We start from the raw sequence: 21,329 nt of genomic DNA, 5'->3' as shown, positions 1-21,329 counted from the left end.
AAAGGGTAGAGGGGAGTGTGATGGGGATGGAATGGGTGGGAGTGGTTTTTATGCCTTTGTTTTTTGGTTACCTCCCTTACAAGGGGGAAAAGAGCCTTTGGTATATGTATGTATTAGTTTGATAAAATGTTCAATAATTTTTGTTCCCCAGACTCTAAGCTTTTATTTCATACCAAGCTCAATGATGTGGAAGGATTTTCCATTAAGTAATTAAAGCTTCACTATATCTTCACTATGCCTTATATATACATGGGAGGAACACAATACCCTGAGGAATTATACACTAATGTAAGGGGTAATTATACCTAAGTTCATTAAATACATATCTGAAAATTTAATTTCACCTACTCTATAAAGCAATGCGACACCCTTAAACAACCTCACTGGCACTCTTTTAGACAAACATTAAACAACCTCACCAGCCAGTGCACCATCACTGTATCTCCCTTTTTTATACACTCTGCATGACATCCATCCAACCTAGGTGCCTTACCTATTCTCATCATTTTAATAACTTTCACTTCATCTTTCCTTATTTCTCCCCCATTTTCATCATTCATCGAATAAAATCTAGAAAACTATCCTGAACAAGGTAAAGCATATGAATACTGTACCACTGTGAACTGCTTCCCGCTCCCTTTTCATGGATTCTTTCTTCATTAATGGATTAATGAAAAACTGAGCAAAGCGGTCAAGTCCTTCTTTAAAGTGCTTCTCCTGTATATCAAAGTAGAAAGTGGTATGCTCCATGTCTGTCTGTGCATTGTCACGTCCTCCATGTCTCTATAAAGAAATGATTCACAAATTATACATGTTATGATCTGTAAGAGAAAAATGTTCTTTACATAGTATATTTACAATGGAAAAAGCAAGGACATAAATAATTTACATATGTGTATACATGTGTATATATATATATATATATATATATATATATATACATATACATATATATACATATATATATATATAAATATATATACATATATATATATACATATATATATATAAATATATATATATAATTTTATATATATATATACATATATATATATATTATATATATATATATATATATACATATATATATATATATATATATAATATATATATATATATATACATATATATACTGTAAGTCCTCGTCATATGGTACATATGCATTCCTGAAAACCTTACCACAAATTGAAATTACCATATACCGAACCCATTATAACATGTAATAATAGGATATGGCAGATGTACCTTCTCCCTGCTCTTTCCTCTTCAAAATATCTAGTGGATACCGTATCAATTTTTCTTACCGTAAATAGAATTGAGGGTAGTAATTACCAAATACCATAACTGTGAATTTACCGGATAAAGAATTACTGTATAAGGAGGACTCACTGCGTATACATATATATACATATATATATATACATATATATATATACATATATATATATACTTTTATATATATATATACATATATATATATACATACAGGTAAACGTCGACTTACGATGGCATTAGGTTTCGGTAGAGCCATCGTAAGACGATTTCATCGTAAGTCGATCCCCAATTTGTGTATCACTCTGTTCCGTGGTCACTGTACCTAGCTTACCCGTATATTAACCACCAGAGATACTGAATATAGCCTATTAAACATGTACAGTAGTTTATTTAATTATTTTTATCCTTTTTACCATATTCAAACACTATAATATGTATTTTCAGTACGGAACTTAAATCTCGCGGGCAGCAGCCAATGCCAGCCGTACGACGTGACGTAATAATACTCGCATCATAAAATATAGTCACCGCTTATATCGATCGTTCTCTCTTTCACCCGCGAATTTTGAAAACCACAGAGAATGGGATTCGGGGCACATTTGAGAGAATGTAAAAACACAGGGGCGACTACAATAAATATAATCAAGACTCCGATATGGCAGCGTCGCGAATCCACTTGCTCCTCATGACGCCTACGTGTGCGGCACCGTATGGAAGGGGTTAAATTATCATATCGTCGTCGTCGTCGTCGTCATCGTAAAGTCGAACAATCGTAAGTCGCGGCCATCGTAAGTCGACGTTTACCTGTATATATATATCAATCAATCAAATCAGCCATCCTGAGTCCACTGCTGAACAAAGGCCTCATTCATAGCATTCCATGATTCACATGACCATGCCATCCTCTGCCACCTCACTCCTGCAAACTTCTTGATCTTGTCTCTCCACCTTCTGTCTGGTCTCCCTCTTCCACGCTTCCTATCTCCCGGCGTCCATTCAGTAACACACTTGCTCCATCGCTCATCAGTCGTTCACACCAACTTACCTGCCCAATTCCACTTCCTCTCTTTTACTGCCTCCACAATATCTTTCACTCTAGTCTGCTCTCTCACCCAACTTGCTCTCTTTCGGTCTCTCAGTGTTATTCCCATCACTGATCTCTCCATTCTCCTCTGTGCAGTCCTTAGCTTTGTTTCCATCACCCTCGTCAGCTTCTAAGTCTCCACCCGTAGATTATTGCTAGTAGAATGCATTGGTTGTAAACTTTACATTTCAAACATAAAGGTAGAGAGCCTCTCAGGATTTTATTATACTTACCAAACATTTTTCAACCAATTGTAATGCGTCTTTTTATTTTGTTATCATGATCTTTCATCACCTTCACCATCTGACCTAAATAATTATACTCTTCAACTTCCTCAAGACTCTCATCATCAATTACAATCTCTTTGCTTTGAACTTTTATGTTGAACATTACTTTGGTTTTACTCTTATTCATTTTTAAACCTATTTTGATACTTTCTTTGTTTAGATCACTCAGCATATCTTGTAAGTCTTCTGCTCTTTCTGAAATAAGAATGATGTCATCTGCAAATCTTAGATGGTTCAAATATTTGCCATTAATCTTCAAACCTTTCTTTTCCCAACTCACCCTTCTGAAAATATCTTCTAAACAAGCTGTAAATAGTTTGGGTGAAATTGTATCGCCTTGCTGTATTCCTTTCTCGATCTTGATCTTTTCTGTATCTTTATGTAGTCAAACTATAGCGGTACCTTTCGAATAAATCTTTTCTAAAACTCTTATGATCTGTTCATTTGTACCCTGTTTGCGTAGTGAGTTTAGTATTGCTATTTGTTCTACTGAATCAAAGGCCTTTTCGTAATCTACAAAAGCTAAACACAGAGGTATATTATATTCTGTTATTTTCTCGATTAGTTGGTTTATTGCCTGCAAATGGTCTAGAGTTGAATATCCACTTCTAAAGCCTGCCTGTTTTCTCGGTTGATTTCCATCTAAAACTTGACTTAGTCTATTTGTAAGGATCTTGGAGAATACTTTATATACGTTTGATAGCAAGCTAATCAGTTGATAGTTACTAAGGTCCTTCTGGTCCCCTTTTTTATGAAGCAAAATCACTATAGCATTGCACCACACATCCAAAACGCTTTCTTGACATAAGCACTGTATGTACAACTGAGCTAATTTAATATGAACTAATTTACCTGTGTCTTTCAACAGATCTATTGATATACCATCTTCCCCAGGTGCTTTTCCTCATTTCACAGTTTTTAGAGCAAATTCTACTTCTTCTTTTGTAATCTCTGGTACACTACTAACGTCTACACATGAATTTACTGACTCAACTATGGCCTTCAACAAGTAAAGCTCTTGGTAAAATTCTTCTACTCTTTTTACCATTTTGTCTCTACATTTAATTACTTCTCCATTTCTATCTTTCAAACATATCAACGCTCAGTCACTTTAATACTTTTACCTTCCTAATAGTTTCTTCTATTTCATCCATGTTTCTCTTTCTTTTCTCTAATCTCTGCCTTTTGTTGATAAGCTTGTTTAGTTCTACTCTTTCTATCTGAGAGTTGACACCTTGACATGGTGGATAGGCTTGAGAATCTTAATGATTACAAAAGCTATGTCAATAGAGAGAAAATCTCTGCAGGGTCACCCATATCAAACAGGTTTTGTAGGAAAGATCAGACAAAGAGCAGCTCAAACATACAGTCACAAGACCCACTGCTAACTGACACATCGCTGATGGCAAACAGGGAAATTCCTAATAGATATATGGGGTACCGTCAAAATGACGGCGTGGACCATTGGGCATCTTATATAGGGCTTCACTGAATATAATAAGGTGACACCAGAGAAATATCTCACCAGAAACCAGTTGGCAAGGAGGTGAGATTACTGCCAACCCCCCTTCATAGCCAACATGAATATGAATAGCCCAATCAAAACAAAACCGGGCATTCCTGTTGGATCATTGTCTCCTAAAGGTCCAACCGCATTGCCTCGTGTGCTTACAGGCAGTGTACCACCGAATGTGAGTAAGCACTGTCCAAGCAGATCCAAGTCTTGGACATTAAACAACATGAAGAAAATTAAGATCTATACTTACAACCTAAGAAGTCTCTCAGAAGACCACAGACTAGAGAGTTTAATGGAAGAGCTAGACAACATCAAGTGGGACATCGTAGGACTGAGCGAAGTCCAAAGAACGGAAGAAAAGCTGATACAAATACAAGATGGTCACCACCTGTTCTACTATAGAGGTAAGGACAAAGAAAGATCTAGTGGAGTAGGATTCTTGATCAACGAAGAGGTTGCTGGTAACGTAATAAAATTCAGTAGTTTATGAGACAGGGTAGCTTGGATTGTGATTAGGCTGTGTAAAAGGTACACTCTAAAAATAGATCAGGTTTATGCACCAACTTCACGGAGTTCAGATGAGGAAATTGAGTCCTTCTATGATGATTTAAGTCAAGTAATGGATCAAGAAAAAAGTAAGTATACTTTGGTAATAGGAGACTTTAATGTTAAAGTAGGAAAGAAGATGGGAGACGAGACATACATTGGGAAGTTTGGAGTAGGTGAAAGAAATGACAGAGGTGAGATGTTGGTAAATTTTGCAGAGAACTACAATATGAGGATAATGAACACTTTCTTCCAAAAGCGTGTAGGTCATAAATGGATGTGGAGAAGTCCAAATGGAACAACAAAGAACGAAATAGACTTCATATTAGGAGATGAGAGCAAAAGCGTTAGCAATGTTACAGTGTTAAATAAAGTCAACATAGGTAGTGACCAAATGGTAGGTTGCACAGCTAAATTCAACTTCAGAGCTGAGAGAAATAAACTAGTTTTAAAAAAGAAAATAAGCCTTGCAAAGGTTAAGGATAATAATAAGAAATTTCAGTTAGAAATTGATGTTGTCTAGCTCTTCCATTAACGAGGACAGTGTGGAAGATATTAATTTGAATTTAATGAATTTCATTAAGGAATCAGCAGAGAAAGTAGGAAGTACAAAAAGACATTAGAGAAAACAAATACTCCAAAGCTACAAATGACCTAATTAAAAGAAGGACCATGCAGATTATAAGCAGGAGAGATGATATATATATATATATATATATGGAGGAAAGTGGGAGGTGAGCCAGCTGTTGTTTGCGGACAACACTGCGCTTGTGGCAGGATCGGAGGAGGGATTAAGGAAGTTGGTGACAGAGTTTGGCAGAGTATGTGATAGAAGAAAGCTAAAGGTAAATGTGGGTAAAAGTAAGATGATGAGATGTACAATGGGTGAAAGTGGCAGTAGACTGGAAGTGAGCATTAAGGGAGAGCGACTGGAGGAAGTGGATAGTTTTAGATACTTGGGTGCAAATGTGGCAGGAAACGGTGGAGTGAAGGTGGAGGTAGAATGTAGATTGAGAGAAGCGAGTAAATGCCTTGGTGGATTAAAGAGTGTAATGAGGAATAGACATTTGGGAATGGATGCTAAGAGGAGATTGTATGAAGGAGTGATTGTGCCAACAGCACTGTATGGGGCAGAAACATGGAACATAAGAGAGGAAGAGAGAAGGAGTTTGAATGTGTTTGAGATGAGGTGTCTGAGAAGTATGATAGGGGTTACTAGGCTAGATAAGAGTGAGAAATGAGGAGGTGAGGAGGAGAACAGGGGTGGAAAGGGAGTTGGGAGATAGGGTTGATGAAAGAGTATTAGGGTGGTTTGGACACATGGAAAGAATGAGTGAAGAAAGACTAGTAAAAGAGGTATGGAAGGCAGATGTGGAGGGAGTGAACATGAGGGGACGTCCTAGGATGAGGTGGATGGATGGGGTGAAGGGGGCTTTGGGGAAGAGGGGAATGTCTGTTGAGGAAGGACGGGAGAGGAGAGAAGACAGGGGTGAATGGAGAATGGTTGTATATGGATGATGTTGTGATGCATGAGGTGGAATGGGTGGGGGGATGGGGGTGAGGTAGTACGTGTGAGCAAAATTTGACACAGCCTGAAGGGATTTCTCCCCGTCTTCTCCTTTTGTGCATGGGGGGACGGAGAGGGGGGGTTGCCGATTTGATGAAGCGGCCTTGCTGTGGATGTGCTGTGTCTTGCGACACTGCTTCTGACCCAGGGCAGTGGACAGGGTGCAGGGATGACCTGTCATCCAGGAGGTGCTAAGATAAGAGGGAGGGTGGAGAGGTGTGGAGTGTATTCAGGGATGGAATGGGTGGGAATGATTTTATGCCTTTTCCTTTTTGGCTACCTCCCTTGTAAGGGGGAAAAAGCCTTGGTATATGTATGTATGTATATATACATACATATATATATATACATATATATATATATATATACATATATATTTGTATATTTTTATATATATATCACTTAGACAAAATATTGTTGCACATTTGTAAATAATTATCACGAAGAACCCACAGTTGGGGTCTTCGTGATATATATATATATATATATATATATATATACTGTATATATCCATACACAGCCACTGCAAAAAATCTTGGTACTAACACAAGCTATTAGTATCATCAGTTTGGCCCAACCAGAAGTAGGTGTATCCCCCACTACTGATTTTGCCATTGGCTGGTCTTCTCCCCTCTGAGAGACCCACTCTATCCAATCTAAGCTTCCTGAGCTCCACCATTTGAAAGGATACCTTGTCCTGGGAGGGAAAAAGAATGTTCCAGGCACCCACCCAGAGAGCCTGCCAGAGGTTCACCCTTATCTCGACATGTTGGTGCCTCATTTGCAACATTCTGGCATCCCACACAACAAGTTTGGTGATACCTGGGCAACCAAAGCCCCTCCTGGGGATAGGTGCCACCTGTGTAGTGCTGGTGGCCAGGGATCTTTGCCGCTGTTTGGCCCCCTACTCTTGGGGTTGGGGGTGGTCCCACGACAAAGATGCTGTGGCACCATTCAACGTAAGAAAGACTTTCCCACAGACTCAAACTATACACCCTTCATAGACAGTCAGACAAAACACATACCGTAAATTGCGGCATACAAGTCGACTTGGCATATAAGTCGACCTCAAGATTTTTAGCTCAAAATTCTGACTTAGGCCTATACATACCATATAGGTTGACCCCAAACATATGGTGGGCTACCAGTGGCCCAAAACTTACCTAGGTCTACCGGTAAATGAAATAAAGCGATAATAAACTTACCTAGGTCTTCCGGTAAATGAACTAAAGCTATAATAATATAATACATTTTTGTATTGTGTTATATAGCAAACACCAGAAGTTACTGCATATTGTATCGGTATAACTTATGAACATGGTACAGTATTGTATCAGTAAACTGTCTTTGCTGTACATCAGCCTTTCTGCACCTGTATTTTTTTCACCATTCTGTGACACCTGTCTGATATTCCATTGCTAGAAGGTATGTTTGAGCAGTGGTATCTCACTGCCATGCCCCAGTGACTGACAAAGTCGCAAAACATAGAGCTGTGGAAGCTGACTGAGTTGTCAGTTAGTAGCTCTTTGGGCTCCCCCTGTTCAAATAACTCCATGTCTTGATGTCTGATTCTCCTCCAGATAGAGTAATGACTAGGGCCACAATCAATGAGGGTTGTTGTTGTTGTTCCCTAGACTGTCCAAGCAGTCCTATCTCCCCCAAGGAATGCCATGGCCAGAACAGGGTTTTTCCACAAATCCTTTATAGAGTGTATTCTGTGTTGTTTGCATGCACGATTGTGTATAATGCAGTCTTCCATTATGTGTTGAATAATATGGGATGAAGCATTACATCCTAGGTAGCTGTCCACAATGTGCTCCTCCAGCCTCTTCTGGTAGCTTAGGGTTAATAGTGTTGGTTTTCAAGGTGGCATATGTCCATACTAACCCTATCTCAAATCTCCTGAATCCCCAGCTTCCCCATCTCCTATCTCTTGGGTGCCAAGTCAATGGACTGGCACACTTGACACACATGGATGATGGTTTCAACCTGCTGCCACTGAACAACTGTACATATTCATCTGCAGAAACACAACATGCACTTAAAATCCAGATGTCTGGTGGTTTCATGGCTTTTGGCAGTCTTGCTCAGAACTGGCTGTTGTTGTTCCACATACCTCCAGTTCATTCTTGGGGTGAAGCCACTTTGTCAGTACTCTGGTCAATACATCTGCTTTACTCTCAGCATAAGGTACAAATTTCACATCAAGGCACAGCATTCATCAATGATGGCTCTTAGTCTCTAGGCACCTATGAATCAACATTTTGGTGGTGGCTTTGGTTTTCACACATGCTTCTCCTGACAAAGTGTCAATAACCCAATGGTACACAATGTGTGAGTCAGTAATCAGGGTTAGCCTTTTCATTTTCCAGGAGACAGCGAGGTTTAATTCCTTGACAAGAGCATCCAACTCAGCTAGGTTGATGTGGTAGCATTCATTCTTTTTCAGCCAGCATGTGTCTTCAATGATATCACCATTCAATTCTATAGTGGCACCCAGTGCAAGAGAGCTCACATCCACCTACACCCTTTGTCTCCTACTACATCCCAGCATCCTCAAGCAAGGTCTGACTCCTCCACACACTTCAGCATCTGATCAAGCATATTACACAGCCTAGGGTCAGTAACCTCATCATCCCACGAATTAGTGGCTGCATTGGTGCAATTTTTCATGTATGATGCCACCACTCTCAACCACCTACTCACTGGCAGGGACTCATCAGTTGTCCACAAATGAAGAAAACTTCACATTTGTCAGCTTCTCTGGCATAATGAAGACTCCACTGTCACACTTCCAGAACAGACCACAGGGTTCCTCCCAGATTCTGATGCCAAGCATGCGAGCACTTTCAGACACCCACTAAGCTGATTTGCAGGTTAGGCTGTTGCAGTGCAGATGGGCCTCAACTTCTGTCACAAATGTGATACTTTCATCCATTGTCATCTAAGTATGGTGAAGTGGCACGATCGAGCCTCTCATCCAAGCTCACCACAGTGCTCAGGGCCTTTTACAGGACAAGCAGTGCAATGTTCAATCCAAAGCCTAGTCTCGTCAAACAGTACTGTCACTTTTGGAATACCACCATCTGGTATAGCCACAATGAAGGGTGAACATGGATCAGTAAATATGCCTTGTATAAATCCATTAGATCAACCCTCTGACCACACTTGCACCCCTCCCTGAGTTTCTCTGCACAAATCATGCAGGGAAGAAAAACGAAACTATGAAAAAGACTTAACAGAAAAATACAAGGACCAACCTAAACTATTCTATAGATATGTAAATGACAAACTAAAAGACAAACACGAAATAGTGAAACTGCACAAAGGAAATAAAGAATATATAGATGATGTAGAAATGGCTGAAATTATGATCAAATATTTTCAATCTGTATTCACAATTGAAAGATCACAAAATTGGGAGGAAGGACAGAAAGATTCCCCACAATGAAAGAAATAATGGTGACACAGAAATATGGGAAAAAACCATGACATCAGAAAGTCCCACAGGCTGGATGGAATTGCAAATTGGATATTGAAAGAATGTATAGATGAACTAATGGATAGAATACACAAGATAATTGATTTCTCACTCAAAGAAAGAAAAGTATCACAAGATTGGAAAAATGCAAATATTGTACCAATATACAAAGGAGGGGACAAAGAAAATCCAACCAACTATAGACCAGTCTCCCTTACAAGTACAATAGCAATGAACTCATTGATACCCACTCTCAGCCTCTGATGGATGAGGATTTGGCAAAGCTGATGAAGTCTGCAGAAGAAGAAACAGAGGACCAAGAAGACCCATCACATGAGGAAGAGGATGAGGGTCTGACTCTACAATGGTTGGCTGAACTCATGCAAATAGCAAAAGAATTGCAAGAGAAAGCTAAATCATGGGATGCTTACATGGTTCATTCACTACAGTTCTCAAATGCTATTGATTCATCCATGTCAACATACAAAACCCTTTTCACCACTATGAAAAAACAACGAAGCCAGCTGCCAATAACCATGTTCCTAACGAAGGTCAAGAAAAGTAACCAAGCCACACCCAAAGAAAATATTACACCACCACCTGATTCTCCTGAAGAAACGACACCTCCTCCTGAAATGCCTGAAGAGTAGGAATTGCCTGAACTTAAGCTGTGCCATACATCAGTGTCACCATAATCATCCTCATCATATGGTACAGCAAATTTCATCATCATCATTCATTATTGGTGAGTACAATAATATTAAAATGTTTTCAATTTATCATTACTATGTACATATTATACAGTCGAACCTCGAAAGCCCGAACTAATTGGGGGGAAGGGTGGTCCGGTCATGCCAAACTTCCGGTCATCGAAAATATTGCCCTAACACCCATAGATTTTCATAGCGGTATACGTATAGGTAATGTATGATATGGCATAGAAACACACAAGAATAATACTCTAACACTGTAATAATAACAAAACTGTAATAATAATGCTATAATACTAATAATTATGTAATAATAACTGTAATACAGGCATGTAAATGTACTGTATATACAGTGTACTGTACTGTATTTCTTATTACGTACACTGTAAATATCAGAAGATATGCATGCGGGACAGTGGTAGCAGCCAGGGTTGCCGCGTTTTCTACACTGCCGTGTAGAATGGGAGTGTTGCCATACTGGGGCATACATTTTTCTCGGGTGTGTGCAGACTTTCATAGCAAGATATACTTGTCAAACTTTGACAAAATGTTGGTTCTAGTTTTTTTATTCTTGAATGTATATAAGGCCCCCATGCCCTAACATATTCAGTAAGATATCAAAGTTTTTCTTTTTTCTATATTATTACCACTAAAAGAAAGCTGAAACTTTAGCGTAGAATTTTTTCTACACTGTAAAAACGTATTTTTTGGGGGTATAATATTTTATAAGTAACACAATTACCAATAAAAGTCATATTTTGATGTACCATTTATTATTTGATAACTAGTTCTATAATTTTTAAACAAAAGTTTGAGTTTTTGAACGTTTTTAACAGCCCGCTGATATGTAGAAAAAATTTCCTCATGTCCTTGTGCAGTTGCCACATGCCGCTATTTTACTACATTTTGGTACAAAATTCTACGAAATGGCAGCCCTGGTGGTGGCTTGACTAAGCCGGGTTTGAGTACACATGTACGGCCGTCGCTGCCACCTACCGGACAAATAGGGAACTTTGCTTGAAAAGTCCGCCCTTTGTTCATTTCGACCGGTCATACGAGGGTCCGGGCATTCGGGGTCCGGGCTTTTAAGGTTCGACTGTACTATATTATTACTGTTTCTAATTTATCATTACTACATATTACTACATTATTACTGTATTAATGAGTAAGATTGTCTTTAGAATGTGTTTGGGAAGCATTTTTTAGCGTATATAATATCATACATTGGCATTTTAAAACTGCATCAATAATTCGCGGATTTTCGGGATTCGCGGGAGAGGAAGGAATGTAACCCCCGCGAATAGTGGGGGGATACTGTACACCATCTAACAGTAATACAACACACTCTCACACAACAACAATCAACTTACCCTCAGACAATAAGCAAACACACTCATAACCATTTTGCACAGACAAGCTATCTCATCTCTCATCCTGTCAACAGATGTATCATCTGACATAAGACTTTCCCACAGACCCAAACTGTATACCCTTCATAGACAGCCAAAGCATAGAATCCATAACTTAAAACATTCATCCACTTGTGGTCCCAACATACGTAACATCCACCTGAAACACATTGGACCACATGGCATATATGCACTCACCAACATTACAAACTACAGCTATTCATATAACAATATATCCAACATCTGGAACCATGGGAAAATCATCACAATCCCCAAAACAAAGACCCAACAGTTCTAGCATCACACCACCCAATCACACTTCTTTGCATCCCCTCCAAAGTCATAGCATGTCTCATACTACAGTTTGTTACACCACATATTCCCTTTGACAAATCACAATATGATATTAGATTACTACAAACCATTAACACTCTTCTAATAGATCTCACACAAAGAGTTTTCAAAGCCATCAATTTGGATAAGCCCCCACAGAGCATTTCTAATAACACTAAGACTAAAGCTTTCAATGCCATCCCCCAACACAATCTAACAAAACAAAATATACAATGCAGACATGCACAATAATACCAAAATATGGCTAATCAATTATCTGGCAGATAGAAATGCCTATGTGTCACATAATGACCAATGATCATACACCAGAAGCTTTAGGAACAGAGTCCCACAGGGCTCAGTTCTATCCCCTACACTCTTTAATCTATCCAAGCACAATATACCCACACTCATATCTCAAAAATATAAATTTCTTCTTACACAGACAACATAACAATTACATGTATACACCATAATGCAGAGCCATACTTTAGCCATACATTGACACATTCAATACCTGATTCTCTACAAATAGACTCAAAATAGCCCCAACCAAATACACAGAAACACTTCTTAGCATCTGGACAGCAGAACACAAATACATACCACATCTCTTTATCAACAACACCTTCATACCACACACACACACCCAAGATTCTTGGTGTAACATACTATACATCCATGTCCCTCAAACAATACATCACAAACATAAAGATAAAATGCACACTTTGACTTAATGCATTTAAATCAATTGCAGGAACAACATTCAAACAAAACAAAGAAACTACCACTAGTGTACAAAATGTATACTGTCAGTAAAGTATTATGCAAGTGCTGAATGGGCCCCTAATCTAAGACACACCAAAACACCCTACAGACCATACAAAACAAAACCCTAAAGAAAAATACAGGCTGCACAAATACAACACATTGACATGAGAGGCACACAAACACTTGTCACAGCCTCCACAAACACAGCCCACCCACTACATTACATAGCAGAACTCCCACACACACCAAGAAACATCAAAACAACACCCAAATACCTATATCACACATGAATACAGGCTGCACAAATACAACACATTGACATGAGAGGCACACAAACACTTGTCACGGCCTCCACAAACACAGCCCACCCACTACTTTACATAGCAGAACTCCCACACACACCAAGAAACATCAAAACAACACCCAAATACCTATATCACACATGAATACTCTCTTCCCTTCATCCATAACCACCAGATACCAGCTTCCAGAAGCATATCCATAATCACATCACTCACTGCATCAACAAACTAAAAGACAATACATTGCTGCAATGCCAGCCCCCTGATATCCATCCCACTGAATCCTCTCTCCCACTAAAGGACAGAGTCCACCTGGCCAGACTGCAGAGCAGCCACCATCCAATCCTTTTAAGCTACCAGAAGAGGCTGGAGGACAGCATTGCATTGTCCAGGATGCAATATCTAACCCCATACTATGGAAGACTGCATTGTACACAATCAAGTGTGCCAACAACACAATATACACTCTATAAGGGAACTGTGGGAAAAACCCATTCCAGCCATGGTGTTCCTCAGGGAGATGGGACTACTCAGCCAGACAGTCTAGGGAACAACAACAACCCCGATCCAATTTTCAGGGTTCTGGTTGGAGCTATCCTCCCAGACCCTCTTTGCCTTGAAATCTCACAGGATGAATATATCCCATCATTCTATCCTATTTAGTCACCTGTTATAACAAGCACAGAAAATATGGTAGCAGAATTCTCCCCCAAACTACCACCATCACAGGGGATTGGACAAGGTAGAGTCATAGCAGCAGTAAAGGACAGTTTATAGGGAACAGCATAAAGGGAGAGAGTTGGCATACAAACATAGGATCATTCCTCTATGAGTAGAGATTTTACTCTAACATAGACAAAGGATTGGCTCTGGTCTGTAGGGGTGCCCTAAAATAGACCTTGAAATACTGGCTGTATGTTACCATGCAGTCAATATCCCAGACTCTTCATAGGAGAAAAATACAAAAGGGCATAACCTGTACCTTCACTTCATCCTATTATGTTGCCTTCTACATATATGGGAACACAGTGGTTGCATTCTTTTTCCCTCAACTTACCTTAAGGAAAGCATCCAGTGCATTCTCACTTGGATATTTTTCTGAGCCCATGAAGACCATGTGTTCCAAGAAGTGCATCAACCCTGGAATGTCATCAGGGTCCTCAAAGCTCCCGACTCCAATGCAAAGAGCAGCAGCAGCCTAATCATGTGCAAAGACAGGAATCATAGAATACTTGAAAAAAACATGTGAAAAAAATATATATTAATCAATCTCTAACCCCACGGTTCCCAGGTAATTTGTAATGGCCACTAGATTGACCCACAAGTCACCCAAGGAAGAGATAAAGTATTGTTATCTGGATAAGGCTGGAGTAGGGAAGTGCAGGATTAGGTATTATAGGTCTTCTGTGTAGTAATTGAATCAGTTAAAATATGCCACAAGACATAATACCCTGGCAAAATGCCACAGAACATAATAGCCAAACAAAATGCCCCAGTGTGAAAAGTGGTTAAAATGTCATTATCCTACATTAAGACAATTTTTTTTTTATAAATGTAAAATAAATAATACATGAACTATAAATTCCACTTCAAGAGAAAAGAATGTTGTATGAAAATACACAATCACAATCACTGTCTGCTTCAGTGTGGTCATACAATTGGGATATATAGTGGCATGGTGGGGAAACAAGCATGCTAGTATGTGATCAAATAGGCCCATTGGGTGGTGACCTCAGGTTAGGGTAAACTACTTTACATACAAGTTTGTTAACAGCCAAGCTAGTGATGGTGTCAGGGAACCATTGTCCTTTAGATGTGTTAAAATTTGTGAGATGTTTAAACAGTGAGGATTTGTCCTTCCCTTCTGATGATTAGAATGTCAAGGAAAGGAAGCCAATTTTGTTCTTCTGATTACCAGAAGGGAAGGACAAATTCTAATAATTGTTTATAGGAAGCAAACACACAATTAGTAGCTATGACATTTTCCAAATTTTATCACATTGAAAGGTCATTGATCCCTTGATACTATCACTAACTTGGCCATTAATAAACTTGTGTATAGCGTTGTTGTTGTCGTTCCCTAGACTGTCTGTCCGAGCAGTCCCGTCTCCCCAAGGAATGCCACAGCTGAAACTGGGTTTTCCCACAAATCCTTTATAGAGAGTATGTTGTGTTGTTTGCGTGCATGATTGTGTATAATGCAGTCTTCCATTATGTGTTGTATGGTATGGGGTGAAGTGTTACATCCTGGGCAGCTGTTCACAATGCGGTCATCCAGCCTCTTCTGGTAGCTTAGAAGTGCTGGGTGGTGGCCGCACCGCAGTCTGGCCTGGTGGACTCTGTCCTTTCGTGGGAGAGAGGATTCAGAAGGGTGGATATCAGGGGGTCTGGCATGCAGCAGTGTGTTGTCTTTCAGTGTGTTAATGGAGCGGTGAGTGATATGATTATGAATATGTTTCCGGAGGCTGGTATTTGGTGGTTGTGGAGGAAGAGAAGAGAGTATCTGTGTGTGATACAGGTCTTTGGGTGTTGTTTTAATGTTTCTTGGTGTGTGTGGGTGTTCTGCTATGTAGTGTAGCAGGTGTGATGTGTTTGTGGTGGCTGCGGCAAGTGGTTGTGTACCTCTCATGTCGAGGTGGTCCTTGACTTTGAGGACTTTTGTTTCATGGTGTAAATGGTCTGTAGGTGTTGTATTTGTGCAGCCTGTAATTGTTTTTAGGGCTTTGTTTTGTATGATTTGAAGGGTGTTGTGGTGTGTCTCACTGAGATTAGGAGCCCTGACCTGAAGCCCACCTGATGCACAAATTTGACCAAGTATTAGCATACTTGTCTCTCCATGTTCTTATTGTATATCTCTTGCATAATATACAAGCTCACCAACCCAAATGTATATTTACATAGCTCTTTCAAGACTGTCAAGGTTGCAGTGAGAGTTCACAACACCTCCACACTCCTCCAGCTGAATGAGGTGAGTTATTTAACATTTTGCTATTGTTATTTTGGTTCTAGGGGTAATTGTTCTTTTAACAAGTGTTAGTATCAATGTTTTGATGATTGAAGAATTAGTATAAGCTATACCATAGAGGGTTCACATGCTCAGGTGCTGTACTGTGAGATGTGTCAATATTATGCCTGTTGCCCTACTGTCCCAGGTCATTATTTGATACATTTTTACAAGTGCACCATTTAATTTTAAAGCACAGTTCTGTCAGCCTTGTAACATCAATATGTGGTTATGGTTTAAGACATTAATGATGTGTTTAATATATACGTAGCTTCCTAGATATTTGCTAATGCAATTGTAAACATTTATTATTTTGAGTTTGAGCCACCTGATAACTTCTACTTTACTTGCCATTGTGCTGTTCACTTGCTGCTGAGGAATAGCATCCTTGTGTATTGTCTTTTAACCAAGTTCATTACAACACCAGCATTTTAACTGCCTTATGAGTGACTATATATATCTAGTATGGCTTTTAGTAGATATCAAATAAAGCAGTATAAAAACCTACACCTTTCACTTCACTAAAATATAATGATGCATATTTCTGACAGCTTATTAGAACTCCCAAGTTAGTGAACAAATTGTCTCTTTAATCAAAGTGTAAAATAATTTTCTCAAAAATGGTTACAATAGCTTTTGTTGATTAAATCAGTTTTAGGTTTGATTAGCCAATGTATGTTATTTAGGCTGAACTTGCTTGAGGAAGCATTTGTCAAATATACAATAAATATGTACAGTCAACTCTCAATTAACACGAGTTTAACCAACGCGTTTTCAATTTAACACAAGTTAATTTTTAAGGAAAATTTTTAAAATAACATGACAATTTCAATTTAACACAATTTGAATTTGGCGGTAAGAGCACTGAGAGAGAGGGCCTCCGCATGGTCAGTCTCCTGCACTTTGTTTTGATCTCAGTCTGAAGCTAGCCATCACTGTGAGTGTAAGTGTCTGTGTACAAGTTTACTCTACTATGGCACCCAAGTGTCCTTCCACCTCACAGGAAAGTGCTCCTAAGAAATCAAGAAAGACTCACAATTGAAAAGAAAATAGAAGTGTTGGATAGATATGTTCGGGGAAAAAAGACTTATGTGATTGTGCATGCTATGGGACTGAATGAGAGCACGTTGCACACCATCAGGGCAAATGCTGACAAGATTCGTGCTAGTGCTGTCGCAGGTACAGCAGCCTTTTCCACACGGTGCTCTCATGCAAGATCCACGGAAATGGAGAGGATGGAGATGATGTTGGTGCAGTGGATACAGCACCAGAATAAGATCAATGTCCCCATCAGCATGGCCATTATACAGGCTAAGGCTGTAAGCCTCTACAAGGATATACAAGACGTGAGTGAGGAAGGCAAATGCAAGACATTCCAAGGAAGTTCTGGGTGGTTCTCCAACTTCAAACGACACTATGGATTCCACAATCTGAAGATGACTGGGGAAGCTGCCTCTGCTGATGTAGAAGCAGCTACCCTCAAGACCATCATCGAGGAAGGTGGCTACACCTCCAAGCAGATATTCAATATAGATGAGACTGGTCTATATTGGAAAAAACTGCCAGGTCAGACATACATCTCGGTAGAGGAGTCGACAGCGCCTGGATTTAAGGCCTCCAAGGATCGCCTTACTCTCTGTTGGGTGCCAATGCTAAAGGAGACTACAAGTTGAAGCCTGCCCTTATCTACCATTCTGAAAATCCACGAGCTTTAAAGGTAAGGACCATGATAATAAGTCATAAAGCTTGAAAAATTGTTACAGAGAAATAAATAATCTAGAGATTGTAAACTCTCGTTTTCTGTTCTACACCAAAACAAAAAAGAAAACAGTGTCACCAACCCACAATTAATGGTAAACTAATTTTTGAATGTATGGACTGTGATTATAAGTCATAAAAGCTTGAAAAATTGTTACAGAGATGTGAATAATTTAGTTAGAGATTGTAAACTCTTGTTTTCTGTTTTACACCAAAACAAAAAAGAAAACGGTGTCACCAACCCACAATTAATGGTAAACTAATTCTTAAATGTATGGACCGTGATTATCAGTCATAAAAGCTTGAAAAAATTGTTACAGAGATGTGAATAATTTAGTTAGAGATTGAAAACTCGTTTTCTGTTCTACACCAAAACAAAAAAGAAAACAGTGTCACCAACCCACAATTAATGGTAAACTAATTTTTAAATGTATGGACCATGATTATAAGTCATAAAAGCTTGAAAAATTGTTACAGAGAAATGAATAATTTAGTTAGAGATTGTAAACTCTTGTTTTCTGTTCTACACCAAAACAAAAAAGAAAACAGTGTCACCAACCCACAATTAATGGTAAACTAATTTTGTTTGTTCTTGTGTCTTCACAGGGCTATGTCAAGAGCTTCCTCCCCTGTCATTGGTACTCCAATACCAAAGGATGGATGACGGGCACAATATTCAAGGATTACTTCAGGAAAATGGAGAAAGAACTGGAACTCTACTGCAAGAGGACTTGCCCTTCAAGATTCTCCTAATCCTGGACGATGCCCCCAGCCATCCTCCGTCTGGAGAGAACCTATCCAGCAACATTCAGCTTGCTTCCTTGCCACCCAACACCAAGTCTCTGATTTAGCCATGCAACCTGGGGATAATCAAGACATTCAAGTCATATTACCTACACTCAACTCTTACTGACATGGTTGAGAGGACAAACAAATATAAGCTGACTGTGAAGGAATATTGGAAGAACTTTACCATCAGTGATGCTATCGGATTCATCAAAGAATCTTGGGAGCAAGTGCCAAGGAAGTGCCTCAACGGAGTATGGAAAAATCTTTGTCCTCAATTGGTCTACAATTTTACTGGGTTTGACATCCAAGAAACAGTTTCCCAGTCAAACCAGGAATGTCTTGCCAAGGCCAAGGAAGTCGGATTTCACGAAATTGAGGAGAAAGATATTGCTGAACTCCTAGAATCACACAGTGTGATTTTGTCAAATGAAGAACTGTTGGAGAGGGAGAAGCTACATTCAGTAGAGTCTCAGTCTACACCAGAAACCCCAGAGTCTGAGTGTTGACCAGAAAGGATCTGGAGAAAGCTCTTTCATCCATAAGGGAAGCACTTGACATCCTAGAAGCCAACAATCCAAACGTTGATAGAAGTGCGACAGTTGCATAAAAGTCATGGCTGACGTAAACTGCTACAAAATCATGCTAGCTCAAAAGAAAAAAGTGACAACACAGACAAAACTAAATCAGTTCTTCAAAATGAAGCCAGTGGAGGAAGAGGAAGGAGAGCGGGTTGAGGAAGGACAGCTTGGTGAGCAAGGACAGCAGGAGTCTCAGGAAGAGGCAAGTGAGCCGGAGTGTGGCTGGGGACAAGAGTGGCTGGTGACGAGTACCCGGGAGTCAGAGGAAGAGGCAAGTGAGGCGGAGAGTGGCTAGTGATGAGTGCACACATAGAATAAATAACTGTGTACTACAAATAAATACAAAGAATGTGTGTTTTTGTTGTTTCTGTAACCTACAAATGTATTAATAATGTGTTTGTTCAAGTTCAGAGTAACAAAATCCCAAAATAGACAAGACTTTCTCAGTGTCCAGGAACATAAACCCCCCCCCCCCTATTACCATCATTTCCTTTGGGGAAAATATGTTTAACTAAAGCAATTTTGATTAACATGTTTCCAGGAACGTAACCCTTGCATTAACCCCTTCGATATGATGACACCTACATAGGCATCATGAGGAGCAAGTGGGTACGCAAGGATGCCTATGTCGGTGTCTTGATTATATTTATTGTAGTTGTACCTGTGTGACCCCCATACTTTGTAAACTGGCTTGGGGGCCGTCGCGCTCGAAAACAAACTTCGTCAATTATGATTGGAATTTCGCGAATTTTTAATATGTTATATATACATATACTGAGATGTTCACCACCAATTTTCATATCATTTGGTTGAAAAACAATGAAGTTATTAATAAAAAAATCGTTTTTGACCAATTACAAAAGTTCTATCTCCTCACTTATCCATTGACTGAGCATGCTGAAAAAAATACCACAAATGCTCCATAGCAATACCTAAAAAATCATTGTGGCGTTTTTGGAATTTCCTCTTAGTTTAGGAGAATTTTTTTTTTTTTAAACGTGTCATATTTTTTTCAAAATACAATATATCAACTTCTATCATGAAAAGAAAAAAAAAACACAATAAAAAGTTTGCAAATTTATTCAGCTTTCAAATGATCCAAACCCCATTAAAATCGCCCGAGTAGTTACGGAGGAGATAGAAAAAATGTAGAGAAAAGGGTAGTTTTGAGATATTGAGCTTTGAAGTTCAAAATACATTTCCTTGCATTTTTTTGTATTTTTCATTTCGATTTTTTTCTCTGCGCCAATCTTCATGCATTCTATGTCATTCACATGTTATTATAAAGTGTAGCTGGTACCTGATCCCCCGTTTTACGAGGTATCAGGAGGTCAGAAGGCGAGGGTTTCAGGAAGTGACGTCTCTCATTGTCTCCAGGTTCACTTATTAGAAACCTCCCGGCTTGAAATCGGAGCTGAAAGATAGTTAGATAGAGATAGATAGACTTTATTTGGCAATAAATCAACGTTTTTGTCTTGTTCAAGTGCTTTTGTAATGATGGAATTGACTCTAACCAAGTGAGAAAGAAGATTATGTGTCCTTCCAAAGTTATGATCAATGACAGTCGCTCTTGTGATGAAAAAAAAGCACATGGAGCGTCATTTGTAGTCTCGTGATGTATGAAACGCATGCTCGATGGTTGCGGTGACGTCGTGAGAGAAACGAGGATAAGGGGGGCGGAGGAAGGGTTAACACGCGCTCGGCTTCGCGCGTCCCGGGCTGGCGCATCAGCAGCACTATTCAAGGTCACTGCTATGAGTCGTCTCCAGTATCTCAATGATTTTATTCAGTTTCTTAGCTTTCATGAAACACACGCTTCTTCTTTGAATGTTTAGGCATTCTTGAAATTATTATAGCTTCAAATAAAAGTAAATAAAAGTTCTATATATCTATCTATCTCCAAGGAACGACAATTCGAT

At 39.2% G+C, this 21,329-nt stretch overlaps 1 protein-coding gene across 2 annotated transcripts in view; it reads right to left on the bottom strand.

Moving 5' to 3' along the window:
* The window catches only part of LOC143020628 (nardilysin-like), a 252,330-nt gene that overhangs the window by 181,197 nt on the left and 49,804 nt on the right, over positions 1–21,329 (bottom strand). For both annotated transcript variants that reach the window (XM_076177107.1, XM_076177108.1), the window contains 2 exons: positions 14,339–14,479; positions 615–783 (listed from right to left, as the gene is read on the bottom strand). In XM_076177107.1, coding sequence (XP_076033222.1) covers positions 615–783; positions 14,339–14,479 — 310 coding nt within the window. The remainder of the gene's footprint in view (positions 1–614; positions 784–14,338; positions 14,480–21,329) is intronic.

This window comes from Oratosquilla oratoria, chromosome 40 (genome assembly GCF_046742065.1).
Source record: "Oratosquilla oratoria isolate Oo_2021 chromosome 40, ASM4674206v1, whole genome shotgun sequence".
Lineage (NCBI taxonomy): Eukaryota > Metazoa > Arthropoda > Malacostraca > Stomatopoda > Squillidae > Oratosquilla > Oratosquilla oratoria.
Note: the sequence above shows the minus strand (reverse complement) of the source record. Positions and strands in the feature narration are given on the sequence as shown.